The sequence below is a fragment of the Camelina sativa genome, chromosome 17 (assembly GCF_030686135.1).
Source record: "Camelina sativa cultivar CO46 ecotype springtype chromosome 17, ASM3068613v1".
In the NCBI taxonomy this organism is placed as follows: Eukaryota; Viridiplantae; Streptophyta; class Magnoliopsida; order Brassicales; family Brassicaceae; genus Camelina; species Camelina sativa.
The window spans coordinates 27,403,934-27,425,332 of NC_141896.1; the positions used below are offsets into that span (position 1 = coordinate 27,403,934).

The 21,399-nt window shown below is 41.5% G+C and overlaps 3 protein-coding genes across 4 annotated transcripts; 1 reads left to right on the top strand and 2 right to left on the bottom strand.

Annotated features, from left to right (window-relative positions):
- Positions 1–12,468: 12,468 nt before the first annotated feature.
- Positions 12,469–14,655, bottom strand: LOC147924360 (uncharacterized). The gene is made up of 6 exons (XM_087496736.1): positions 14,488–14,655; positions 13,589–14,444; positions 13,353–13,499; positions 13,128–13,276; positions 12,741–13,037; positions 12,469–12,657 (listed from the first exon to the last, which is right to left on the bottom strand). The coding sequence occupies exons 1-6, from the start codon at positions 14,653–14,655 to the stop codon at positions 12,469–12,471; spliced, it is 1,806 nt and encodes a 601-aa protein (XP_087352862.1).
- Positions 13,920–18,158, top strand: LOC104757882 (uncharacterized). The gene is made up of 5 exons (XM_010480663.3): positions 13,920–15,820; positions 15,952–16,700; positions 16,783–16,872; positions 16,955–17,680; positions 17,782–18,158. The coding sequence occupies exons 1-5, from the start codon at positions 15,712–15,714 to the stop codon at positions 17,851–17,853; spliced, it is 1,746 nt and encodes a 581-aa protein (XP_010478965.1). The 5' UTR covers positions 13,920–15,711; the 3' UTR covers positions 17,854–18,158.
- An 827-nt stretch (positions 18,159–18,985) lies between these two features.
- LOC104757881 (uncharacterized) lies at positions 18,986–21,310 on the bottom strand. Of its 2 annotated transcripts, XM_010480662.3 has the most exons (4): positions 21,008–21,310; positions 20,835–20,922; positions 19,766–19,918; positions 18,986–19,260 (listed from the first exon to the last, which is right to left on the bottom strand). In XM_010480662.3, exons 1-4 carry the CDS (start codon positions 21,138–21,140, stop codon positions 19,227–19,229), a joined length of 408 nt encoding a protein of 135 aa, XP_010478964.1. In that variant the 5' UTR covers positions 21,141–21,310; the 3' UTR covers positions 18,986–19,226. The 2 variants fall into 2 exon arrangements, with proteins under 2 accessions (XP_010478964.1, XP_087350371.1); XM_087494245.1 differs by lacking the exons at positions 18,986–19,260; positions 19,766–19,918 and adding an exon at positions 20,405–20,465 and having other exon boundaries at positions 21,008–21,236.
- Between the last annotated feature and the right edge of the window lie 89 nt (positions 21,311–21,399).

The window sequence follows — 21,399 nt, forward strand, 5'->3', positions numbered from 1 at the left end:
TAGATGAATAGTAGTTTATGGTTTAGGTTAAAAAGTATTAATGTTTTCACAAAAAAATCTTGGATACGCTAAACAGAAAAAGATAGTTCGCTAATTTAGAATGAATGATGATTGATTTACGGGAAAGATTCAATATATGATCGTAACAATTTAGGATATTTTTGAGATTACGAAGAGATTATTTAGGGCGTGATTGATTGAGTATATGATTGATTAGGAATGTTTTAAACTACTCGAATAAACAATAAGAATATTCCTTTCATGTTTTGCAGGAGGAAGAGGTTTAAAATTTAATCACAAATTTTAATTGAACCAAATTGAATTTATTTTGGGTTAGATAATCTGATTTTGCTAACCCGATCCACCAACATGTCGGGCTTGGTAAAACGCGCGGACCTTTGATTAAATGGGTTTTTTTGTAGAGGACGTGGATCCTTTATTAAACGGGTGATTTTAGATTTTTGACCAAATTACCCCTTCCAATTTTAATAAACATTCTCCTTTATGCATAATTGAATGGCAATCTGGGAAATTTTGAGCAATTTTTGAATTTGTACTTCTCTTTTATATATATAGAGATAAATTGCCGATCATAAAGACTAAAACTAAATTATATAAGTATTTGGTTGTTTGGTTTATTTGTTCACAGTTTACTACTGCAACAAGATTTAATATGGAGAACTGAAGAAATAATTACTCACCAAAATCTATAGCCGACGTATGGTCTGATGCATCTCAATTGCAACGACGTTTCTGATTTCCGATCACCCATTACTATAGAGATAAGTTTTATTTATTTTTATATTATCATCACCATCGTCTAATGCTCTATCATGGTAGTTAGAACCGTTTCCCTAATATATATATAATTTATTATTATAACATAAATATAATTATATAATTATATTTCTTCGTAAAACCTTTTAGATTTTGAAATAAAATCTTTAGGGACCAAAGAAATGGTGCTTAATACTTATTTAACATTCATTTATATGATTGTTGATAATGTTTGTGAATTACTTTCTTTGTTTAATCACAAATTTAAATCTAACTTTTAGATATAATATCATGATGAAATATTTTAAATCATGTCTCCAACCTTCTTTGGTGAATAAATTAAAAGTCTAGTAAGAAATTACTAAATAATGATTACTGATTATATTATATTGGCATCACTTCTAGGAAGTGTTTTAAGACCAAGTATTTGATCATAAAAAAATTTACTAGTTCTTTGGAACAATCTAAATAAAGTAAATGACTAAAAGCCTATATAAGAGAATATGTACAAATCAATTTATTTCCAGTTATTACCAAGATTATATAACAGAAAATAATATCATTTATGGAAAGATATTAGATAATATATACTTTATTATAGTTATAGAAATATTGTTGTCATGTAGACACAATATAGTAATATATATATTAAAAATATTATAATTTTTTTTTGTGACTGTGTAAATTAATGATGTTGATTATGGGGGGTTATTGGATGTATGATTTTGATGGATTTAGAAATCCAAACAAAAATCATGTGTTATTCAATCATTGATTTTAAAATACTTATCAAAATCATGTGTTATTGGTTCTATGATTTACAAATACTTTTTAAAATCCCCTGTTATTCATTTAATGATTTGTTTTTGGATTTCAAAATCCACATTATGTTTTATATGGATTTGAATGGATTTGATAGTGTAAAATAGAATGATTGAAATCCAAGGATAAAACATGTTATTTCAAAATCCATCTGTTTTGATTTCTAAAATTTACAATTCCATATGGATTTAGAAATCATCTCTCCAATAACAGCCCCTAAGAATCACATCCTATGGTTTGCTCTATTTTTGTGAATTATGTTATAAAAGAAAAAGAAAGCAACGCTAATGACACTAGTTGACAAAGTTGCTATAAAAGTGGTCATGAATATGGATATGATATAAAGTCGCGGTCAAAATCGACTAGTTTCTCCACTAGAAGTTAATTATAAGTACAAGAGGTACACATATATATATATATGAGGAAAGAAGCTAGTGTGAGATAATTTCCACTATTCTACTACAATAATAAGAAGTAGTAGAAAAAGTATTGAAAGATCAGGAAGAGTATATATATTATTGTCTATGGGAACACAATTTGATATTAATGTGTTATAGTCTCCCATATCTCAAAGTTAAAAAGGTCTAAGATATAAATGATCCTATGTATTCAACTTGACATTTTAGGTGATTTATATAAAAGTTACAAATCCTATGTTATTCAATCATGGATTTTAAAAAATCTTCTGAAATCCACTGTTATTGAACTGATGATTTAAAAATCTACTTTAATATCCATTGTTATTCAAAACTGTTTGTGAATTTGGATTTTAATAAGTTTTATGGATTATGGAGGATTTGAGATGATTTGTTTAGTTAAAAATACAGAAATCCAAATCTCTTGGTTTTAGGTGGGATTTGAAAGAATTTTACCATAAATCATATCAACTTCCCTAAAATCTATCAAAATTTCAAATTTCCTAAATTCCATAGAATCCTCCAAAATCATTGTTTCAATACACCCCCCTTAATCGCTCATATGAAAGAGCAAATCTTGAGGAATTGAAAAGTAATTATGATGAGACAATAGGCAAAGAAAATACTTTGAAATCATAAGTATTATTACCCAAGACAATGAAAGTATTTTAGAGATTACATGGATTATCTAGAAGATAAAATGCTTAGGATAAACCATAAGGTTTTGTAACAACCCGTTCGGTGGACCCCACTAGCTCCCGCTAGCTGCCCCAACGGATCATCCGTGGACCCTGCTAGCCCCCCGCTAGCCGTTCCAACAGACTCCAAGCTGGCCCTGCAGGGCATCGATCCTAACCCATCACTGTGGATATCCAAATTCACTAGTAGGTTATTGGTTCACCAGACGTTCCTCGAACCCTGGTCCCCACCCTTTAACAACCTTCCCACAGACAAGTTGCCACCAATTGACCTGCAGATCAATTGGTGGCAACTTGTCTGTGGGAAGGTTGTTAAAGGGTGCGGACCAGGGTTCAAGGAACGCTTGGCGCACCAATAACCTACTGGTGGATTTGGATGAATAGTTCCTGTCCACGGTGAAGGGTTAGGATCGATGCCCTGCAGGACCAGCTTGGGGTCCGTTGGGACAGCTAGCAGGGGGCTAGCAGGGTCCACGGATGGTCCGTTGGGGCAGCTAGCAATGGGCTAGTGGGGTCTGCGGGACGGGTTGTCATAGGTTTAATGAAAATCTCATTGTTTGGCATGACCGGTTAAACCATTCCGGTTCAGTAGTGATGCGAAAGAATAATCAGAAATTTCTGAAAAGATTCATTAGAGAACCTAAAGAGGTTTCCTAGTGTTATGTGTGATGCTTTATAAAGCAAGCCGAGATTATATGGCTTTCACCGACCCCATGAATTTAGATAATGTCAATTTTCTGGTATGTATTCAAAAGAGATATTGTGGACTGATCATCCACCATATATTCTTGTTATCAACTTGCAACATTGAGTTTGCGAGAGTATTTGGTTAATTGATAATCGTGGTGATACCATGCTAAGTAAATGACATAGATGACTCTATATGTCAATAAATTCGCATCAGGCCAACAAATTATTATGAGTACACCCCACTATAATTGGTTTGTGTCAGAAACCAGATATATTTCATCTAAATGTTTTATACATGTTGGTTGCTCCACCACAGTCATTAAGATGTGATTTTAAAGAATGTTAGAAATATGTTGGATATGAATATCTTTTGAAGATTGAATATCTCGAGAAATTGAGGCTCGAGATGCAGAGACTGTTGTTTCAGTGAGTCATTATTTCCAACATGAGGGGGAGAAAATAAACAGTATATTGGAAGAAATTATCTCGATCCTTGTATTTTGAAATGTGCGCTAGAAATTGAAAAGATAATTTATTTGCAAAGTTTAACAAATATGTTAGAAGGCATTTTTTGACCTTGAGTGATAAAGTCACATATACTAGCTGTGCTCCAATTGATATTAATGTCCTAAAAGGATAAGATCAACTGCTAGTAAGGCTAAAGATCGCATGAAGTGTGATGGACTTATGGTTCATAATATAAGCATCCTCGGAAAAGAAAAGGAGCATAAATTAATATGGCACCGAGGATGCAAAGAGTTATAAAAAAATCTCTAGAAGAGATGTACACATGAATAAGAAAGAGATTCAGGTACCTGAGAATCATAATGAAAGAAAATCTTAACAAGTTGAGTCATCTCCAGAAGCCAAAACCCAGCCATAGCAGCCTCGAATAACCACAAAGAACTCAAAGAAACAACCACATAAGCACCAAATTACAGAAAAACTAGAGATCTTAGCTTAGATAAGCCATGGGCCATGCACTCACCTCTTTGCAGGAAGATTCTGATCAACAGCAACGAATCCAATCCTCATAGCAAGCTTCTAGCTCCTTCCTAGCTTCAAATCCCCCAAAAAAAGCCAACAAATCTCCTAGACTCACCCAAAATCTCAAGAACTCCGTTTTCTCTCTTTTCTCTCAAAAACAAGAGAAACAGCGACCAAACAAACTTGCCAAAACCCTTCTGCTCGACAATTCCTTTAATAACTCGGTTTAATGGTTTTCCCTAAACTAAACCAATCCAAATCGATAATTAAATCGAACTGGTCGAACCAGAAACTAATGGTGTCGATCGACACCCATCCCCAAAATGCACATTTTGGTTCGCGGATGTTATAATTCTCCCCCACCAACATGGATGCGTCTTTGAATCTCGAACAACCATCAGCCAAGGACTCCTGTGCAACCGTCTCCATGGTCCGCACTCCTCCGACCGATCTACGAAGGTCACCTCTAGGCGATAGACTTACGTTCGAGGCATTATTTACTCTCGACTTTTGGACTTTTCTTTACTCATATGTCTTAACATTGAGTTTTTATTGGCTCCTCATCAGGCCTAAGCCTGCATGCCATAATGCTGGCTCCTCATCGGCCCTAAGCCCGCATGCCATAATATAAAAGGAAGTCCAGTATTCATCTCTAGGGTTGCCACCCTACAGCATGCCCCCAGATTGTCATCTGAAGTCGATATACCAACCATACTCTCAAGCCACAAAGTCTCAGAATATGGCAGTACTAGGAGAACTAAAGTCTCCCAAGAGTCGCGAGCAAACAATTTTGAACACGTCTGAGTCCAATCCCTAACTAGGTTTCCTTCCCGTGGCTCGCGTAAGACAACACAATGTCCTACCAACCACATATCTCCTCACTTGAATACCTCATGGCCACACAAGGATCATGTACATGCCACAAGGGCCGCCACAAAGGCCAAACAAATGTCCTAAACAGGACTGCCACCAAGGCCAAACAAACGTCCTAAACAGGACCGCCACAAAGGACAAACAAATTTCCTCAACATGACCGTCATGAAGACCACTCCCGAAGGACCGTCACGAAGACCACTTGTCCCGAAGGACCGTCACGAAGACCACTTGTCCCAAAGGACCGTCACGAAGACCACTCATCCCGACGGATTGCGTAAACAGGCCACACGTCCCGAAAGACTCTCACAAAGACCACACATCCCAAAGGACTGCCTAAACAGGCCCATTGGCTAAACAGCCCGCCATAAAAGCCACACAATTGGCTAAACAGCCTGCCACAAAGGCCACATAATTGGCTAAACAGCCCGTCACAAAGGCCACACAATTGGCTAAACAGCCCGCCACAAAAGCCACACAATGTCTCAAAAGACCGCCTTACATGGGCATAATGACTCAAAAGTCCGCCACTAAGGCCACACAAGCCCCTCCAAGGCTCACAACCACTAAAAATGGAAAAATTCTAACTCACATAAAACTTTCCATTTTTAGAACTTTCCACTTTTGGAAACTTTCCACTTTTAGAAACTTCCATTTTAGGAAACTTTCTCTCAAACCACTGCCTCACGGAAATTTTGTACACTGCACACCACCTCATCTTGTTACTTAGTCGCACAACCAACCATCCCTAAGCGACCAAGTAAACAAGAGAGATGGGCTGGAATACTCCATTCCCGCTCCAGCCACGAATTACAGATGGGACCAGGCTAGACAAGCTCAAGTCCCGGCTTGCTTCTCATACCACTTCTTAAACCTTGCCTTCATCCTCGCCTCTGGTTCCCAAGTCTGCTCCTCAACACCATCACAGTCCCAAATCAAAAGAATCTTTTTCTTCCAAAGTTCCTTTATCCTCCTCCCGAGAACCTTCACTAGTCTCGCCTCCAAGGTCATGTTAGGTTGAAGATCTTCAGGAATCTTAGCCAAATACCGATCATCCTCACGGAGACACTTCCGCAACATAGACACATGGAAAACCTTGTGGAACGCACGCATAACCTCAGGCAACTCCAGCCTATATGCTACCGGTCCTACCTGCTCATTCACTCTGAACGGACCTATATACCTCGGACTCAACTTAGTCTCTGTCAATGACCTGTTCGGACCCTTCAACATGGCCATCTTGAGGTACACTCTGTCTGCTACCTGAAACTCAAGATCTCTCCTCCTCTTATCGGCATAGCTCCTCTGCCTATCCTCAGCTTCCTTCATGTTCAGCTTGAGAACCCGAATCTTCTCTGAGGTCTCATAAACAAACCTAGCACCATACATACTCCTCTCCCCCACCTGAGTCCAGCATAACGGTATACGACACGACCTCCCATACAAAGCCTCATAAGGAGCCATCTTAATGCTTGCCTGATAACTTTTGTTGTAAGCAAACTCTACTAGATTAAATTGATCTGCCCAATGGCCACCCCAATCTAACACACACATCCTCAGCAAATCCTCCAGCGTTTGGATCGTCCTCTCTGACTGTCCATCTGTCTGGGGATGATAAGTTATACTTATATGCACCTTAGTGCCCATCTCTGCCTGAAATGCCTTCCAGAACACTGAAGTGAACTTAGAATCCCTATCAGACACAATACTCGCTGGCACCCCATGCAACCTGACTATCTCCTTCACATATTTCTCAGCCAAGACTGCTGCTCCATCAGTCTTCTTCATGGGTAGAAAACGGCTGACTTATCAACCGACCCACAATGACCCAAATAGCATCAAATGTCCGAGACACTAGCAAACCTACCACTAAGTCCATCGTGATCATATCCTACTTCCACTCTGGAATGGGCAAACTCTTCAGTAACCCGCCTGGAACCTGATGCTTAGCCTTCACTAGCTGACACACATCGCACCTCGCGACCCAACTAGCTGCATCCTTCTTCATCCCGACCCAGTGAAAGTACCTCTTGAGATCACGGTACATCTTAGTCGCTCCTGGATGAATAGAAAACATGCTCGCATGAGCCTTTCTCAAGATCTCCTGCCTCAACTCCTCATCCTTGGGCACACAACTCCGTCCGTGCACCAAAATTGTACCATTAGCTGAGACCTGATACTCTGAATCCACATCCTTAGAGGTATTCACCAGCCCCGGATCCTTCTCATGAGCCAACCGCACCCTGCTCAGAAGGTCTGCTCTATCAGCCGCCTCCAAACCCAATGGCTCCTGAGAAACCGCACACAACCTCAATGCACTGATCTCTCCTAGCAGAGACTCCATCTCCTGCTCCTGAGCCGAAGCTACCCTCTTTCGACTCAGAACATCTGCAACCAAGTTAGCCTTACCAAGGTGATAAGCTATCTACAAATCATAATCTGCCACAAGCTCCATCCACCGCCTCTACCTCAAGTTCAGCTCGGGTTGAGTGAATATATACTTCAGGCTTTTATGATCTGTAAACACCTGTACTTTTGCTCCATAAAGATAAGATCTCCAAATCTTCAGGGCAAAAACTACAGTAGCCATTTCCAAATCATGAGTAGGATAGTTGTCCTCATGCTTCCGCAACTGCCACGAAGCATAGGCAATCACCTTCCCATGCTGCATCAACACACACCCCAAACCAACTCTTGATGCATCTGTATAAACCACATAGGATTCTCCCTGCTCAGGCAAAGCCAACACTGGCGTAGTAGTCAACATCTCCTTTAGGCTTGCAAATCCCTCCTCGCACTCATGTGACCAAACAAAAGGAACATCCTTCCCTGTCAACTTAGTCATCGGGCATGCCTTGCTCGCAAAGCCCTGCACATATCTCCTGTAGTAACCTGCCAAACCAAGGAAACTCCTAATCTCTGTGGCATTTTGCGGTATAAGCATATCTCTGATAGCCTTAATCTTCTTTGGATCTACGAAAACACCCTCAGAAACAATATGACCCAGAAAACCCATCTCACGCTGCCAAAAACTGCCTTGCTCAACTTAGCAAACAACTTCTGCTCCCGCAGCTTCTCCAGAACTGCCCTCAAATGCACTGCATGCTCCTAAGGACTCTTAGAAAATACCAGGATATTGTCGATGAAAATGATGATAGACACGTCCAGAAACTCCAGAAACACACTGTTCATCAATCTCATAAACGCTGCTGGCACGTTAGTCAACCCAAAAGGCATCACCACGAACTCATAATGCCCATACCTCGTCCTGGAAGCAGTCTTCCTCACATCTGCCTCATCTATCGGAATCTGATAATAACCCGACGCCAGATCTATCTTGGAGAACCAAGTAACTCATCGATCCTGGGAAAAGGGTACTTGTTCTTCACAGTGACCCGGTTCAAACCCCGTTAATCAATGCACAAGCGGAAACTTCCATCCTTCTTCTTCACAAATAACACCGGCACTCTCCACGGTGATACATTAGGACGGATGAATCCCTTGCTCAACACATTCTCTAACTGCTTCTTCAGCTCTTCCATCTCTGCTGGAGCCATCTTATAAGGAGCCTTGGATAACGGCGTCGTCCCTAGTTCCAGTTCAATCGTGAAAGGATCACACCGAGATGGTGGTAATCCCTGCAATGACTGAAACACATCTTCAAACTCCTCCACAACCTGAATACCGCTAACCGTAGCCTGCCCCACTGACTATGGCATTGATATAGTAACCAAATAAGCCTCACGGCCCTTCTCGATCATCTTCCCCGCCTGCATGGCCGAGATCACGAGACTCCCCGAAGTCGGTCAAATATCCAGAAAAACCAACTTCCCTCCTAGACCCTCAAACTCCACTCTACCCCGATGGCAATCAAGATGTACCATATGTCGATGCAACCAGTCCATCCCAAGGATAACATCATACAACTCCACTAGACTGATAAGCAAATCTGCTGGCCAGGACTCTCCTGCGATCTGAATATCAACTCCCCTAGCTCGTCCAATGACTCTCAGAAACTTGCCTCCCGCAACTCTAACAACTCCTGAACGCTCCCCGGGATCTCCTTTGATATCATCACTCTCTGCACACTCCGGAGTAATGAAGCTATGAGAAGCTCCATAATCAAACATAACATGAGACTTAAACCCGCCCACCAACAAAGTCCCTGTGATCGCCCCGGCACTGGTTCCACTAGTCTCGACCGTCATGTACACCCGTGGCGCCTGCTCAATCTGTGCTACCTGCTGCACTCCAGGCTGCACTACATGCTGCACCGCTGCCACTGCCATCTGCTGCAACTTGTGACACTTGGGCTTGATGTGCCCAGACTCGGTCTCTGCGTAGCCTCCCACTTCCTCTTGGTTCCCTGCGCAGGCTTGCCGCCCTTGCTAGAACCTCCCTGATGATTAGCCTTCCTAGGCTGCACCGCTGGACTAACCGTCACTGTTTGTGCCCGAATATCCTCCTCAATCTTTGCTGCAGTCTCAACCAGCTCTGCACGCGTAGCATAACTCCGTCCCCTACAATGGATCCTCAAGTCATCACGAAGAGCCCTTATAAACCTCCTGATCTGGGCCTCCTCAGACTCCATAGCACGATCCTCATAAGACAGAAGTCGACTGAATTCTAAGTCCAGCTCCCACACTGACCATGTCCCCTGAGATAACTGAAGGAACTGGACCTCTAACCGGTCTAATGCCTCTCTCGGAAAGTACTTGCGGTTGAACTCCTCCACGAAGTCAGTACAAGTCAACTCCCTCTGCACTCTCATAGCAGCCACTGATCTCCACCACACCTGAGCATCACCAATCAAGTGGTGGACCCCTATGTCCACCCAAAACTTCTCAGGACATCTTAGAGTCTGAAAGTTACGTTCCACACTCGTCCTCCACGCATCTGCAGCAGTAGGATCTGTACCACCCGAGAACCGCACAACATCAATACCACGCATCTCCCTCAACATAGACACATAACGACCATGTGCTCCCGCATCCACAGCCACTGGTTGCCACTCCTCCGCCACCCTAGCATCATCGGCCACTCGAGCACCAAAACCGCCCCCTCCGGCCACACTCATGGAATCCTCCTGGACACCCTGCGACTCGCCAACACTCTCAGCTATCACACTCTTGTCCACAGTATCACTAACTGATGGACCTCTGCCCCTACCATGATCACGACTACGACCGTGTCCACGACCACGACTACGACCGTGTCCACGACCAGCAACAGCATCACCTCTAGCCATCTGCACTACCATGAATAGAAGACTAAGCAAGCAATTATATAGAACACAAAAATATAACTCACCGTGGAATCATACTGTAGGCTCGAAGAGGATGTTCTAGGACTCCATGCCACACACAATTGACTAACTCACATAATCAATCAAGACATGAAAATCCCAAACATCTACAACACAAAGCCTAGTGAACCCAAACCTAGAACCATAAGGGCTCTGATACCAAACTAAAACAACCCGATCCATTTTTTTTTTTTAAATATAGAATAATAATAATAATAATATTAATAATAATAATAATAATAATAATAATAATAATAATAATAATAATAATAATAATAATAATAATAATAATAATAATAATAATAATAATAATAATAATAATAATAATAATAATAATAATAATAAATACTCTACAACTATTGGTCCCATACCCCCTATCCACCTAAGCACAAACACACAACAGCGGATAACAAAAACAATATCATTAACCAACAAATATCCAATAATGAATAACCAATATCAAAGTATAACAATAATCCAATAACCAATCATCAGAAAACATAAAATCAGCAACCTAGCAATGTTCTAATGACCCGACTCTAGCAACCTAGCAATGTCAGACAACATCCAATCGAGTCCCTAGAACATCCTCCTCTTCATTGCCTTGATTCCACGATCACACTTTGCTTTTACCTGCACCACAAACACAAATTGAGATGCATGAGTGTTTTATAAATACTCAGTAAGGCAATTTTCCCATCTAATGGGCTATACACATAAAAAATAAGATCTTTACATGCCACAAACAACAAACAAATAAATGAACCAGGCAATATACAAAGCATCGCATCATCCGTCGAAACTGAAGAAGGGTGTCGACCGATACTGACAATCTGGTGTCGACTGCCACCATGCTCGACATTCCCGAAACCCTAGTTTGTGTCGACCGACACCTCCACATGGTGTCGATCGACAATCGCCAAAGTTATCGAGCCGTCCTCGCGTTGGTGTCGACCGACACCCCAACTGGTGTCGATCGACACCGATGCCGAGCATCGATTTTCTTCGATCAGAAACTCCGAATCTCACCTCTAATCTTTTTCAATCCGCTCCATGCATCCCTAGAAGCCAAAACCCAGCCATTGCAGCCACGAATAACCACAAAGAACTCAAAGAAACAACCACATAAGCACCAAATCACAGAAAAACTAGAGATCTTAGCTTAGATAAGCCATGGTCATGCACTCACCTCTTTGCAGGAAGATTCTGACCAACAGAAACGAATCCAACCCTCCTAGCAAGCTTCTAGCTCATTCCTAGCTTTAAATCTCCCAAGAAAAACCAACAAATCTCCCAAACTCACCCACAATCTCAAGAATTCAGTTTTCTCTCTTTTATCTCAAAAACAAGAGAAACAGCGACCCCATCGCCTTCCATCTCTCCACTCTCAGACCCATCTCCTCCCCCTTCGTCATCATGACCCTCAGTATCCTTGCTAACAGGCAAAGCGACCCATGTCGGAACCGGGGGAAGCGGCTCGGCAAAGACCATGGAAACGCTGAAGTTAGCATCGGTAATGTCCGGCAGATCAAAACCTTCAACTTCGTCCTTCAGCTGATTCATCACGGCGACGACCCTCTCGTTGACCCCCTCCTGGAGTAGAGAAATCTGACCCTCGGACGAGCGTCTCGAGCATTTGGACATTCCCAACAGCTTGGTTGTACTTAAGGAATTTCTCCCTCGACGCCTCAACCGCGTCAGCATACCCCTTGTGTTTGGTCAATAGCCTCTGCACACGAACGGCCATCTTGTGAAAAGCGTGCATTCTCTCGAAAAATTTGAAATCTTCACGCCGATCTCTAAGCCTCTTCGTCTCCGAGTTAAGAGTAAGCTTCAACCTGCTACACGCAGCGTCCGACGCCTCAAGCTTTGTCATAAGGCCATTCCTCTCTGAGATTAGTCAGCACTGATGATTTTCCAGCTTCGACACCTCGTTGCTAAGCCTCTGGTTGGATCGAACCACTTCCCCTAGCTGGGCTTTGAGGCGTTCAATCCTATCAGAAAAGTTTGACGCTCCTGAATGATTGTCCTCCAAATCTCGGACGCGGCGCTCATAGCGTGAGGCCAAACGATTTGTTCGTGCAATAAGCTATTTCAAAAAAAAAAAAAGTGGTGGGGGGAGTGAGAACAACAAAAAAAAAAAAAAGAAGATGCTGAGTTAAAAAGGCGAACCTCAAAGGAGGCCTGAGCAACGTCAGCAATCGCATCAACTTCCTTCATCGTCTCAACGGGAAGTATGCAACCAGGGCCGAAGTGAATCTTCCGAAAAAGCTCGGCGCAAGACTGAGAGTCGTCCGGGAAAGGACGAGCTTCGGAAGTGTGGGAAACACTCCAGCCAAAATTAGACGTCTTGGACTTCTTCGGCGGGTCAGATCGTTCTTGATCAGCGCCCTCCTTCCTCTTCTGAGAACTCTTCGTAACCTCGGTGTTACGACCAGAAGTCTCGTCCACCTTCCTCCTCGGAAGTGTCTAGGCAGAACCGATGTGGCGGTTTAAAGGAAGGGGTCTTGAAGGTTGTTTCGACAAAGCATCGGACGACCGATGAGATTGAGAAGGGACCTTCTTAGTCAAGCCATCGCCTGAAGGATTAACAGCAAGACGAGCATCTGATTGAGGAGTCGAACGAGGAAGAGAGGATGGCTCCGACACTCGGCGGTAACGAGCAGATGCGTTAGGAACGTTCATATTCAATTTGCCCATCGTTCCGGCTAAAACAAGGGGCAACAGAAAAACGTTGGATCAAAAGTGCGAAACCTAAAGATAGCAAAAATATACAAAGACTACCTTTCTTCTTCGGATGAGCTAGTGCTTTTCTCGGACGATCTCTCTTCGCTTCAGTACATGGCCAAACGTAAGGACTAAAGAGCTTGATCGCGTCAATCTCAGCTTGGAAAGAAGGAGGGTATGGAAGCAGCCACCTTGGAATAACGACTACAAAAATAATAAACGAAACAAAAGGGTTAAGAAAAACCAAAGGCCGGCAAAGGACAGAAATATTTAAGCAAAAAACGGTCGGCTACCGGGTGAAGGGTTCCACCCAGAAAACCAAAGAATTGATGGATCCTCAATAACCCCCGGGACAACTTCCAGAAAGAAATACGAGCCTTTCCAATTATACGTTTTTCCTTTGGCACCTTCAACGAGGATCGTCTTCTTTGTTGAAGCCAAGTAGTAGATCCCAGGAGTTTTATTCCGATTCGACGAGTTCAGACATGTCAACTCCTCCAAATGATCACAAGTGAGCTTGACCCGCGCAGCCTCGGCCATGATTGAGAGACCCATGGCGTTTCGAAAGGTTGCCGGGGCAAATTGAGAAACGGCTGCCTTACGACGAGCAAAATACGTCATCAAGAAGGAAGGAAGCGGGAAAATAAGTCCACATTCGGTAAAATATATCTCCGAGAGACATATGAAACCATGAGGGGCATCCCAGGGACGCTGAACTGGAGTTGGGATCAAAATATTAGGTTCGACGTTTAATTTCCCAATGCGAACCGTTTCAATTGCCTCGCCAATGTCAAGTTTCGATCGGCGTATATGGGAGAAAATATTCTCGGTGGGCAGAGGAACATCATCCATCTCAGGGAAAGACGGATCGTTAGTTAAAGGCTCGTTAATCAAAGAAGAGATCTTACAGGGGAGTCCCGATGAGCTGGAAACGGCCGTCTCATAAAAAAGACGACGTTGGATCTCTTCAAACTGATCCATGTCAGAACCCGTCGACGACAAATCGGAAGAAACCCGAGACCGGGCCTTGCGACGAGCAGCCCTAACCAAACCATCAAACTCAAAAGACGTAGCTCGTCGATGGTGACTGTCGGCGGAAAGGTCGGGAGATACGGATCGAGGGGAATTGATAACGAAAAGTGCGAAACACTAACAAGCAGAATAACGACGAGATAATAAGAAGGGAGAATACCTGAACGATGAGAGCACCAAAACTCGATAAAATGATAATGAGAGAAGAGAAGGAATGGTATTTATAGAAAAAGAAGGAGGGTTCTAGAGACGCAATCATTGCAGCACGCGCTCGGCGGCGATACAACTTCCGGACATCACGCGCATTTATGGGCCCATCTAGGATCATTGGTTGGGCCTAAATTGTACTTCTTACGTACCGAAATTTTAACTAAATATTCAAATTAGATTAAACAAAGAAAACAGATTCTAATATGTAAAATGAAATGAAAATTAAAATGTTTTTTTGTTTGAGTATTGTGTTCTAAGGAGAGGAAAAAAAGGCTCTTTGTTTCTTCATACGTTTCGTTCCCAAAAATTTTACACACACAGAAGAGAAGAACCAATTTTACAATTTTTTTTCTCGCCTCCCTTCTTCTTCTTCTTCTTCTTCTTCTTCTTCTTCTTCGACCACTCGCAAAAACCCTAATTTCATCATTTCCCTTTCTGATTCGGAATATTTTCTCTGCAAGTTTCCATCTTAATCCATCCTTCTTCTTCTATCGCGCTTTAGGAAGCTTGTCGTCTTCTCTCGTTGTGGGTTATCAAAAAAAAAAAAGGCCATTTCTTTCGATTGAGCGATTGAATCTACGAGGCGAACAATCTCTTTCTAGGTTAGGGTTTTGGTGTGTTCTGTATCTCTATCTATCTCTTCCTTACATACCCTTGTGGGGGGGGGGTTTTGGTGTGTTCTGATGTTGGTTTGAGAGCGGAGTTTGATGGTCTTGTTGAACCCTAGGTAGAGATTTGGGCTGATTAATACTGGCACTGGTGATTAGATTTTGAGATTGTAAGCCTAGGTGTTAGGGTTTCATATCACTTGAATTGTGGCTGTGGCATTTGGACGGAGCTCTGTAGGGTTTGTCCCTTGGTTTTTTTGCAAGGATGAGTGTTCCCTAGTTTGTAGCTAAATTGTCTTCTAATGGAAGTGTAGAAGGTGTTGTCATCTTGGAGAAACAAGCTATTTGGATTTGTGCATTAGAGTTTTAAGGAGGAGCCTAGGGATTGCATTTGGATTCCTCTCCTGCCCTTTGCCGTGCTAGGATTTTTTAGATGCTAGAGAAAGCTAGGATACGTTAGAACTTTGCTGAATTTTGTAAGAGGAGCTTTCTCTATTGTAGTTGAGGGGTGAAGGTCAGAGGAAGTGTATGTTCTCTCTTTTATCTGATGAGGTACAGCTTTTCTAATGGACAAAGGTGAACAGTCTTTAGCTCCGGAATGGTTGAGAAGTTCAGGGCATGCTTCTGGTGGTGGGAGTTCAAACCACCTCCTTGTATCATCTTCTTCTCATTCAGGTAGGTTCGAGTCATGGAGCATCTCATTGATAGTTTGTTATATTTTGGTTTTCCCGTGTTGATCCTAACCTCCTTAGTCGCTATCACGTGATTTTAACTGTTTTTTCGTATCTTGTTTTTTTCTTGTGTAGATTCTGCATCTTTACAACATAATATCAGGAATAGGAATTCTAGGAGCAAAAGTGACATTGATTCAATTCATTCTCCTTTTCTGGATCGATCTTCTTCTACTAATTCAAGGAGAGGCTCTAGTAATGGGTCTGCAAAGCATGCATATAGTAGTTTCAACTTTAATAGGAGTCAAAGGGATAAGGACCGCAGCAGGGAGAAGGATAGGGTAAGCTATGTAGATCCTTGGGACCTTGACACTGCTATTCCTATTAGAACTATCCTGACTGGTAGGGATCCGGATCCATTGAGACGATCACATTCAATGGTGACAAGGAAACAGGGCGATCACTTATCTCGAGGATTAACTGTGGGTTTGAAAAATGGTGGCAGTAGTAATAGTTATAACGGTAATGGAATACTTTCTGGATCTAGTATTGGGAATAGCTTTCAGAGAACTGGGTTTGATAAGGATTTTCCTTCGCTTGGTGCTGAGGAGAAGCAAGGTGGGCAAGATGTTGTACGAGTCTCATCTCCTGGTTTAAGTTCAGCTGTTCAAAACTTGCCAGTTGGTAACTCAGCTTTGATTGGTGGGGAAGGTTGGACGTCGGCTCTGGCAGAGGTTCCCAATGTCATTGAAAAGGTTTGTGCTGGGTCATTAACGTCTCCAAAAGCTAATGCTGTTAGCACGAGAGCTTTATCTGGACCGACTGGTCTGAACATGGCTGAAGCATTGGTGCAGGCTCCAGCAAGAACTCACACCCCTCCCCAGGTATGATTTTGCAGCATCTTTGTGTAACTTTATTGTACACTTGCCTCTCTGGTTGTCTAAGATTATAAACCATTGTTTTCAGGGATCTGTGAAGACACAAAGACTTGAGGACTTGGCAATCAAGCAGTCAAGGCAATTGATACCGGTTGTGCCTTCAGCACCAAAGTGCTCGGTAAGTACATACCTTAGTCAATCTTATTATTCCTCATTCATCTAGTGCTATAATCGGATATCTGCTTTATTTGATTTGTCAGAGTCTGAATTCTTCTGATAAATCCAAGACAAAGCAAGTGATTCGGGCTGGTGAAACTTGTCTTGCTCCCTCGAGAAATGCCCAACAACAGCCCTCTGTACTGCTTGGGAATTTACAGTCTAACCCCAGTGGTCAAATCAAATCTGAGAAGAAGCTGTTGGTTCTCAAACCGGCTAGGGAAAACGGTGTCAGTGCTGTTAAAGAATCTGGAACTCCTAGTGCTAATACAAACAGTCGAGCCGCCTCTAGCCAGCTGATGTCCAATGCCCAATCAACACAATCTCCTCCTGTCAGAAGTACAAACAGCCCGAAGGAGCTCAAGGGAGCTAGTGCCTTCTCCATGATATCTAGCCAAACTATTGAAAAGAAATCTTCTGCTGCTCAAACTCAGAGCAGAAGTGCATTTTACAGTGCTCTGAAGCAGAAAACTGTTTCAACAAGCATCTCCACTGATCCTGTTAACTCTTCAACCAGCATTTCTTCTTCTGTTGAGGGAAAAGTCAACAGCTCAAAGGAACTTGTAGCTAGTGACCCTTCAAGTCCACAGGCAACAAGTGGCCTCGAAGTGACTGAAAGAGTCCAGGTAGCCTCTCATACGAGTGGATTTGAAGCAGCAGACACTCCAGATGAGAAAGAAGCAGAGTTCCTTAGATCGCTCGGCTGGGATGAAAACAGTGGCGAAGATGAAGCACTCACAGTGGAGGAGATAGAAGCCTTTGTTGAACAGGTAAAAACATTTAACAAGACTAAACAGTCCCGCTGTCTCTCTCAGAATATTGCAACCTAAAAGAGGAATAATTGTTTATGTTCTTTCTTTTGGTCAAACAGTACAAGAAGCTAAGGCCGTCGCTTCCGCAGAGACTGTCCATGATACAAGAGGCAAGAGAGGATGTAGCTTAAAACTCATGAACCCAACTTTACTAAACTGAAGAAAGTACTGGTGTTTGGAAGATAGTTTCTAATTTCTTTTTTTTTATTATTATTCTTCTTCTGTTGGTGGTCTTTTTGTTCTTGAGAAAAGCTTAGCTACTACTTTGGCAATGGAAGATGAGAAAGGCAGGGAGGGTTTTTGTTTGGTTGTTTTGATGGTTTGCAAATAGTGCAAATAAGCTGATGAGGCTTTGAGTTGCCATATGAGTGTCCTGCCCTCTTCAGACTTTGTAGATCTTTCTTTGGTCTGAAAAGAATGGCTCAGCTCTCACACATGTTTCTCTTCTTCCCATCTTCTTTTGTCTCTAATGTTAAATGAGCAAGAGAATTGGCTCTTACACTATGGTTCTGTTACTGCTCTATCCCAAAGGGTTTTTTATTAACACAAAGCTTAAGACGCAACAAATTTGAGTCAACCAAAAAATACACCCATCACCCATTCGATGTTCTGCATCAAGACTCCCCGTTGGAAGAAGATTCGACATTGAATCTTAAAGAATACTCTTAAACTCCCTCAACTAAAATATGATCGAAGCTATATCAGTGATCGTTCAGTTTTCAGATGACCAATCTTCTTCGACGTGCCTATATATATGGTTAGAAATGCTTTAAGTAAAGCGCAAAAGGCTATAGGCAAAAAAATTTAATATTGGGCTATGCAGACGAAACTATAGGCGGCTTCGTCTAGTTTAAAGAGGATCTATGTAAATTTGACCAAGCTTAGGTGTGAACATTTGCAACCAAATTCAAGCTTCGCAGAGCAATATTACTTAGAAAACCGCCTCGAGGGCCAAATATATTGTGATTAAAAAAAAAACTCTTTTCTACTCCCATTTATCTTAGGATCTTTAACGAACGAAAATGTACTCATATTGACATTGTTACTATCGGCAAGAACTCGTGTATATTCTGTTCTTGTTTTACCTCTAAGAAGCCCCATCAAACTGATGTCTCTTTCTTCTCTCGTCTTCTTTTCTATCATCTCTATATCCTTTATAGCATATTCTCTCGTATCTCTCAAATTTTATCCATTTGATTCTTACCAATCACAGGTTTTCGTGTTTCTTTTCTAGATGAACCAAATAAAGAACATGCTCAGAAATGTTTAACACTCAACTGATTGATTCGGAGTCCAACTTATATTCTTGTACTAAAGGTGGATATTCAATAACAGTGACAAAGTTTAACACAAACACACACTGATGCAACAGAGGAATCTAGCACACAGGTCAAGCTGACCAGACAAGACACAGGAATTTACAGAGTAGAGAAAAAAAGATAGGAACTTATGTTGTCACAGAATGTATTTGAGTCGCAGATGAAGTATGTGCCTGTGCGTCTACTTACTCTGAATGTGACGTCCAATACATTAGCCCACTGTCAAAAGAATTGTGGTCAGTGACCAAGGATATACAGATAAGATTTACAGTACAAGAAAACAAAAAGGTTAGTATGCATTACTGTCTCATTGCAAATACAAATCCCATTTTCCAGGATTGACTGTGCCATACAATCTTGTGCTATCTCTAGCTACTATAAACTAATCTCAATGAAAATGAACCAATAATTTTATTTTAAATTTATTGTTCTCAGTCAAAATCTACTCTGACTATGAAAGATGATTCCCATAAGCTAGTTTGCCTCAGATGCAATAAAAAAAAGGCAGCCTATTACTTATATTATGGATTGTCCCAATAAGATTGTATGAATCACTAAATCTCATGCTCCTTTAATACAAGTTTGTATGGATTTTCAATAATTCATCTAGTATAATCTTCTCCGTCACATTTTCCCAATCAAAAATCAGCGTTTGGTAGTGATTTAAGATATGCACAACTAGTCGAAAGCATTAGAGAAACATAAAAGTATAGAATGCCTTTACCTTATCAATACAAACACGCATTGAAAAACACCAGCCACACCAGTCCAAGTCGAAGGCCCAGTAATGACGACCGAATCTTGAATCAGCAAGCCAACAGATGCAGCTAAGGAAACAAACGCTACGACATACGCTATGAAAAGCCATAGCTTCAATCTGTAGCCAAGAATCCATATACATAAAAAAAAAAATCACAAATGGTTGAAACTAACCGCAAGTCTCAGCTAAAACTTGACTTTTCAGATACGAGGGTTATATACACACAAGATATCTCAACTATCTTCTAGTTTCCACAGGAGTACAGATTAGAAACACGAGTCAACCAAGCTCTCAAGTCTTATCTTGATTTAAGAACTGAATCACAAAGCCAACAGAAGCAGCTAGAGAAACAAATGCTACGACATATGCTATGAAAAGCCATAGCTTCAATCTGTAGCCAAGAATCCAAATACATAAAAACAGAGATAAAAAATGGTTGAAACAAGCCGCAAGTCTCCGTGAAAACTTGACTGAGTGTTATAAGCACATTAGATATTTCAACTATCTTCTAGTTTGCACAGGGATACAGATAAGAAACTCTTAGTAAACAAGCTCTTAAGTCTTATCTTGATTTAAAGACTGGACCAGTGAGTGAAGCCAACGCAAGCAGCTAGAGAAAAACAAATGCTACGACATACACGCTATGAAAAGCCATAGCTTCAATCTAAAGCCAAGAATCGAAAAACATAAAACACAAATCAAGAATACTAAGAGACTATATGCATCAGCCACAAATCTCAGCGAGAACTTGATTTCGGATAATAACACACAGATATATCAACTATCTTCCAGCTTCCACAGAGATTAGAATTACAGACTAACCAAGCTCTTATGTCTTATCTTTTCTAAAAAAAACTTAATCAGAAAGAAACAACTGCGATGATACCATCACATAAACTGCTTCTCAAGCTACATCAGCCGCAAATCTTAGCTAAAAGCTTAACCTATCTTCTAGTTTCCACAGTTGTCAAGTCTTTGTATTGGTTGTTAAAGAACTGAATTTTTCAAAATCAAGGAAGAATAGAAAACGAACCTCCACTCGCCTTCGTCATAAGGAGAGTAATCAATGTCTTCTTTTCTGACGCAATTGAACATCAAAGCTCCGAGAGATGCGAATATGCCTGCGACGAGAGCGAAACCCCCAAATCAGATTTTCTGAAAACCCTAAAATCACGGGAGAATAGTTCGATGGATGTAAATTTTTACCGGGAAGGTAATGGACGAAGGGAACTTGAATGGAACTGCACACGACGGCGTCAACCCAAAACCACCATCCGGTTCCGAAGACTGCGCCGGAGAACCCGGGTCCGAAAATAGCCCATAGTTCAGCCAAATCCATCGCTCGATGATCGTCGTTAGTGCTCTCTACCAACAGGATTTACCTCCGTCCAAGTCAAAATTTTTAGAAAAATAAAAATTGTGTCAAATTATTATTATTATACAAAAAAAAATGTTGTTGTTGTGGGACTCCGTTTTCGTTTAGGTTTTGCTAAAATGAAAACATTTGTAGAGTTTTTTTTTTTTTTTTTTCAACCAAACATTAAATTAAAAGATAACTCCGAGGTTGGTTGTCCAAACCCGAAGATAAGAGTTTACAA

Coding starts and splice junctions, on each gene's coding strand:
- LOC147924360 (XM_087496736.1), bottom strand. CDS start 14,655: ATGATCCTAGATGGGCCCATAAATGCGCGTGATGTCCGGAAGTTGTAT. Junction 13,277..13,352: donor AGCTCATCCGAAGAAGAAAG/GTAGTCTTTGTA, acceptor CCCTTGTTTTAG/CCGGAACGATGGGCAAATTG. Junction 12,658..12,740: donor TTGCTCAGGCCTCCTTTGAG/GTTCGCCTTTTT, acceptor TTTTTGAAATAG/CTTATTGCACGAACAAATCG.
- LOC104757882 (XM_010480663.3), top strand. CDS start 15,712: ATGGACAAAGGTGAACAGTCTTTAGCTCCGGAATGGTTGAGAAGTTCA. Junction 16,873..16,954: donor CTTCAGCACCAAAGTGCTCG/GTAAGTACATAC, acceptor TTGATTTGTCAG/AGTCTGAATTCTTCTGATAA. Junction 17,681..17,781: donor TAGAAGCCTTTGTTGAACAG/GTAAAAACATTT, acceptor TTGGTCAAACAG/TACAAGAAGCTAAGGCCGTC.
- LOC104757881 (XM_010480662.3), bottom strand. CDS start 21,140: ATGGATTTGGCTGAACTATGGGCTATTTTCGGACCCGGGTTCTCCGGC. Junction 20,923..21,007: donor CTTCGTCCATTACCTTCCCG/GTAAAAATTTAC, acceptor CTCTCGTCGCAG/GCATATTCGCATCTCTCGGA. Junction 19,261..19,765: donor TGCGTGTTTGTATTGATAAG/GTAAAGGCATTC, acceptor TTCTTTTGACAG/TGGGCTAATGTATTGGACGT.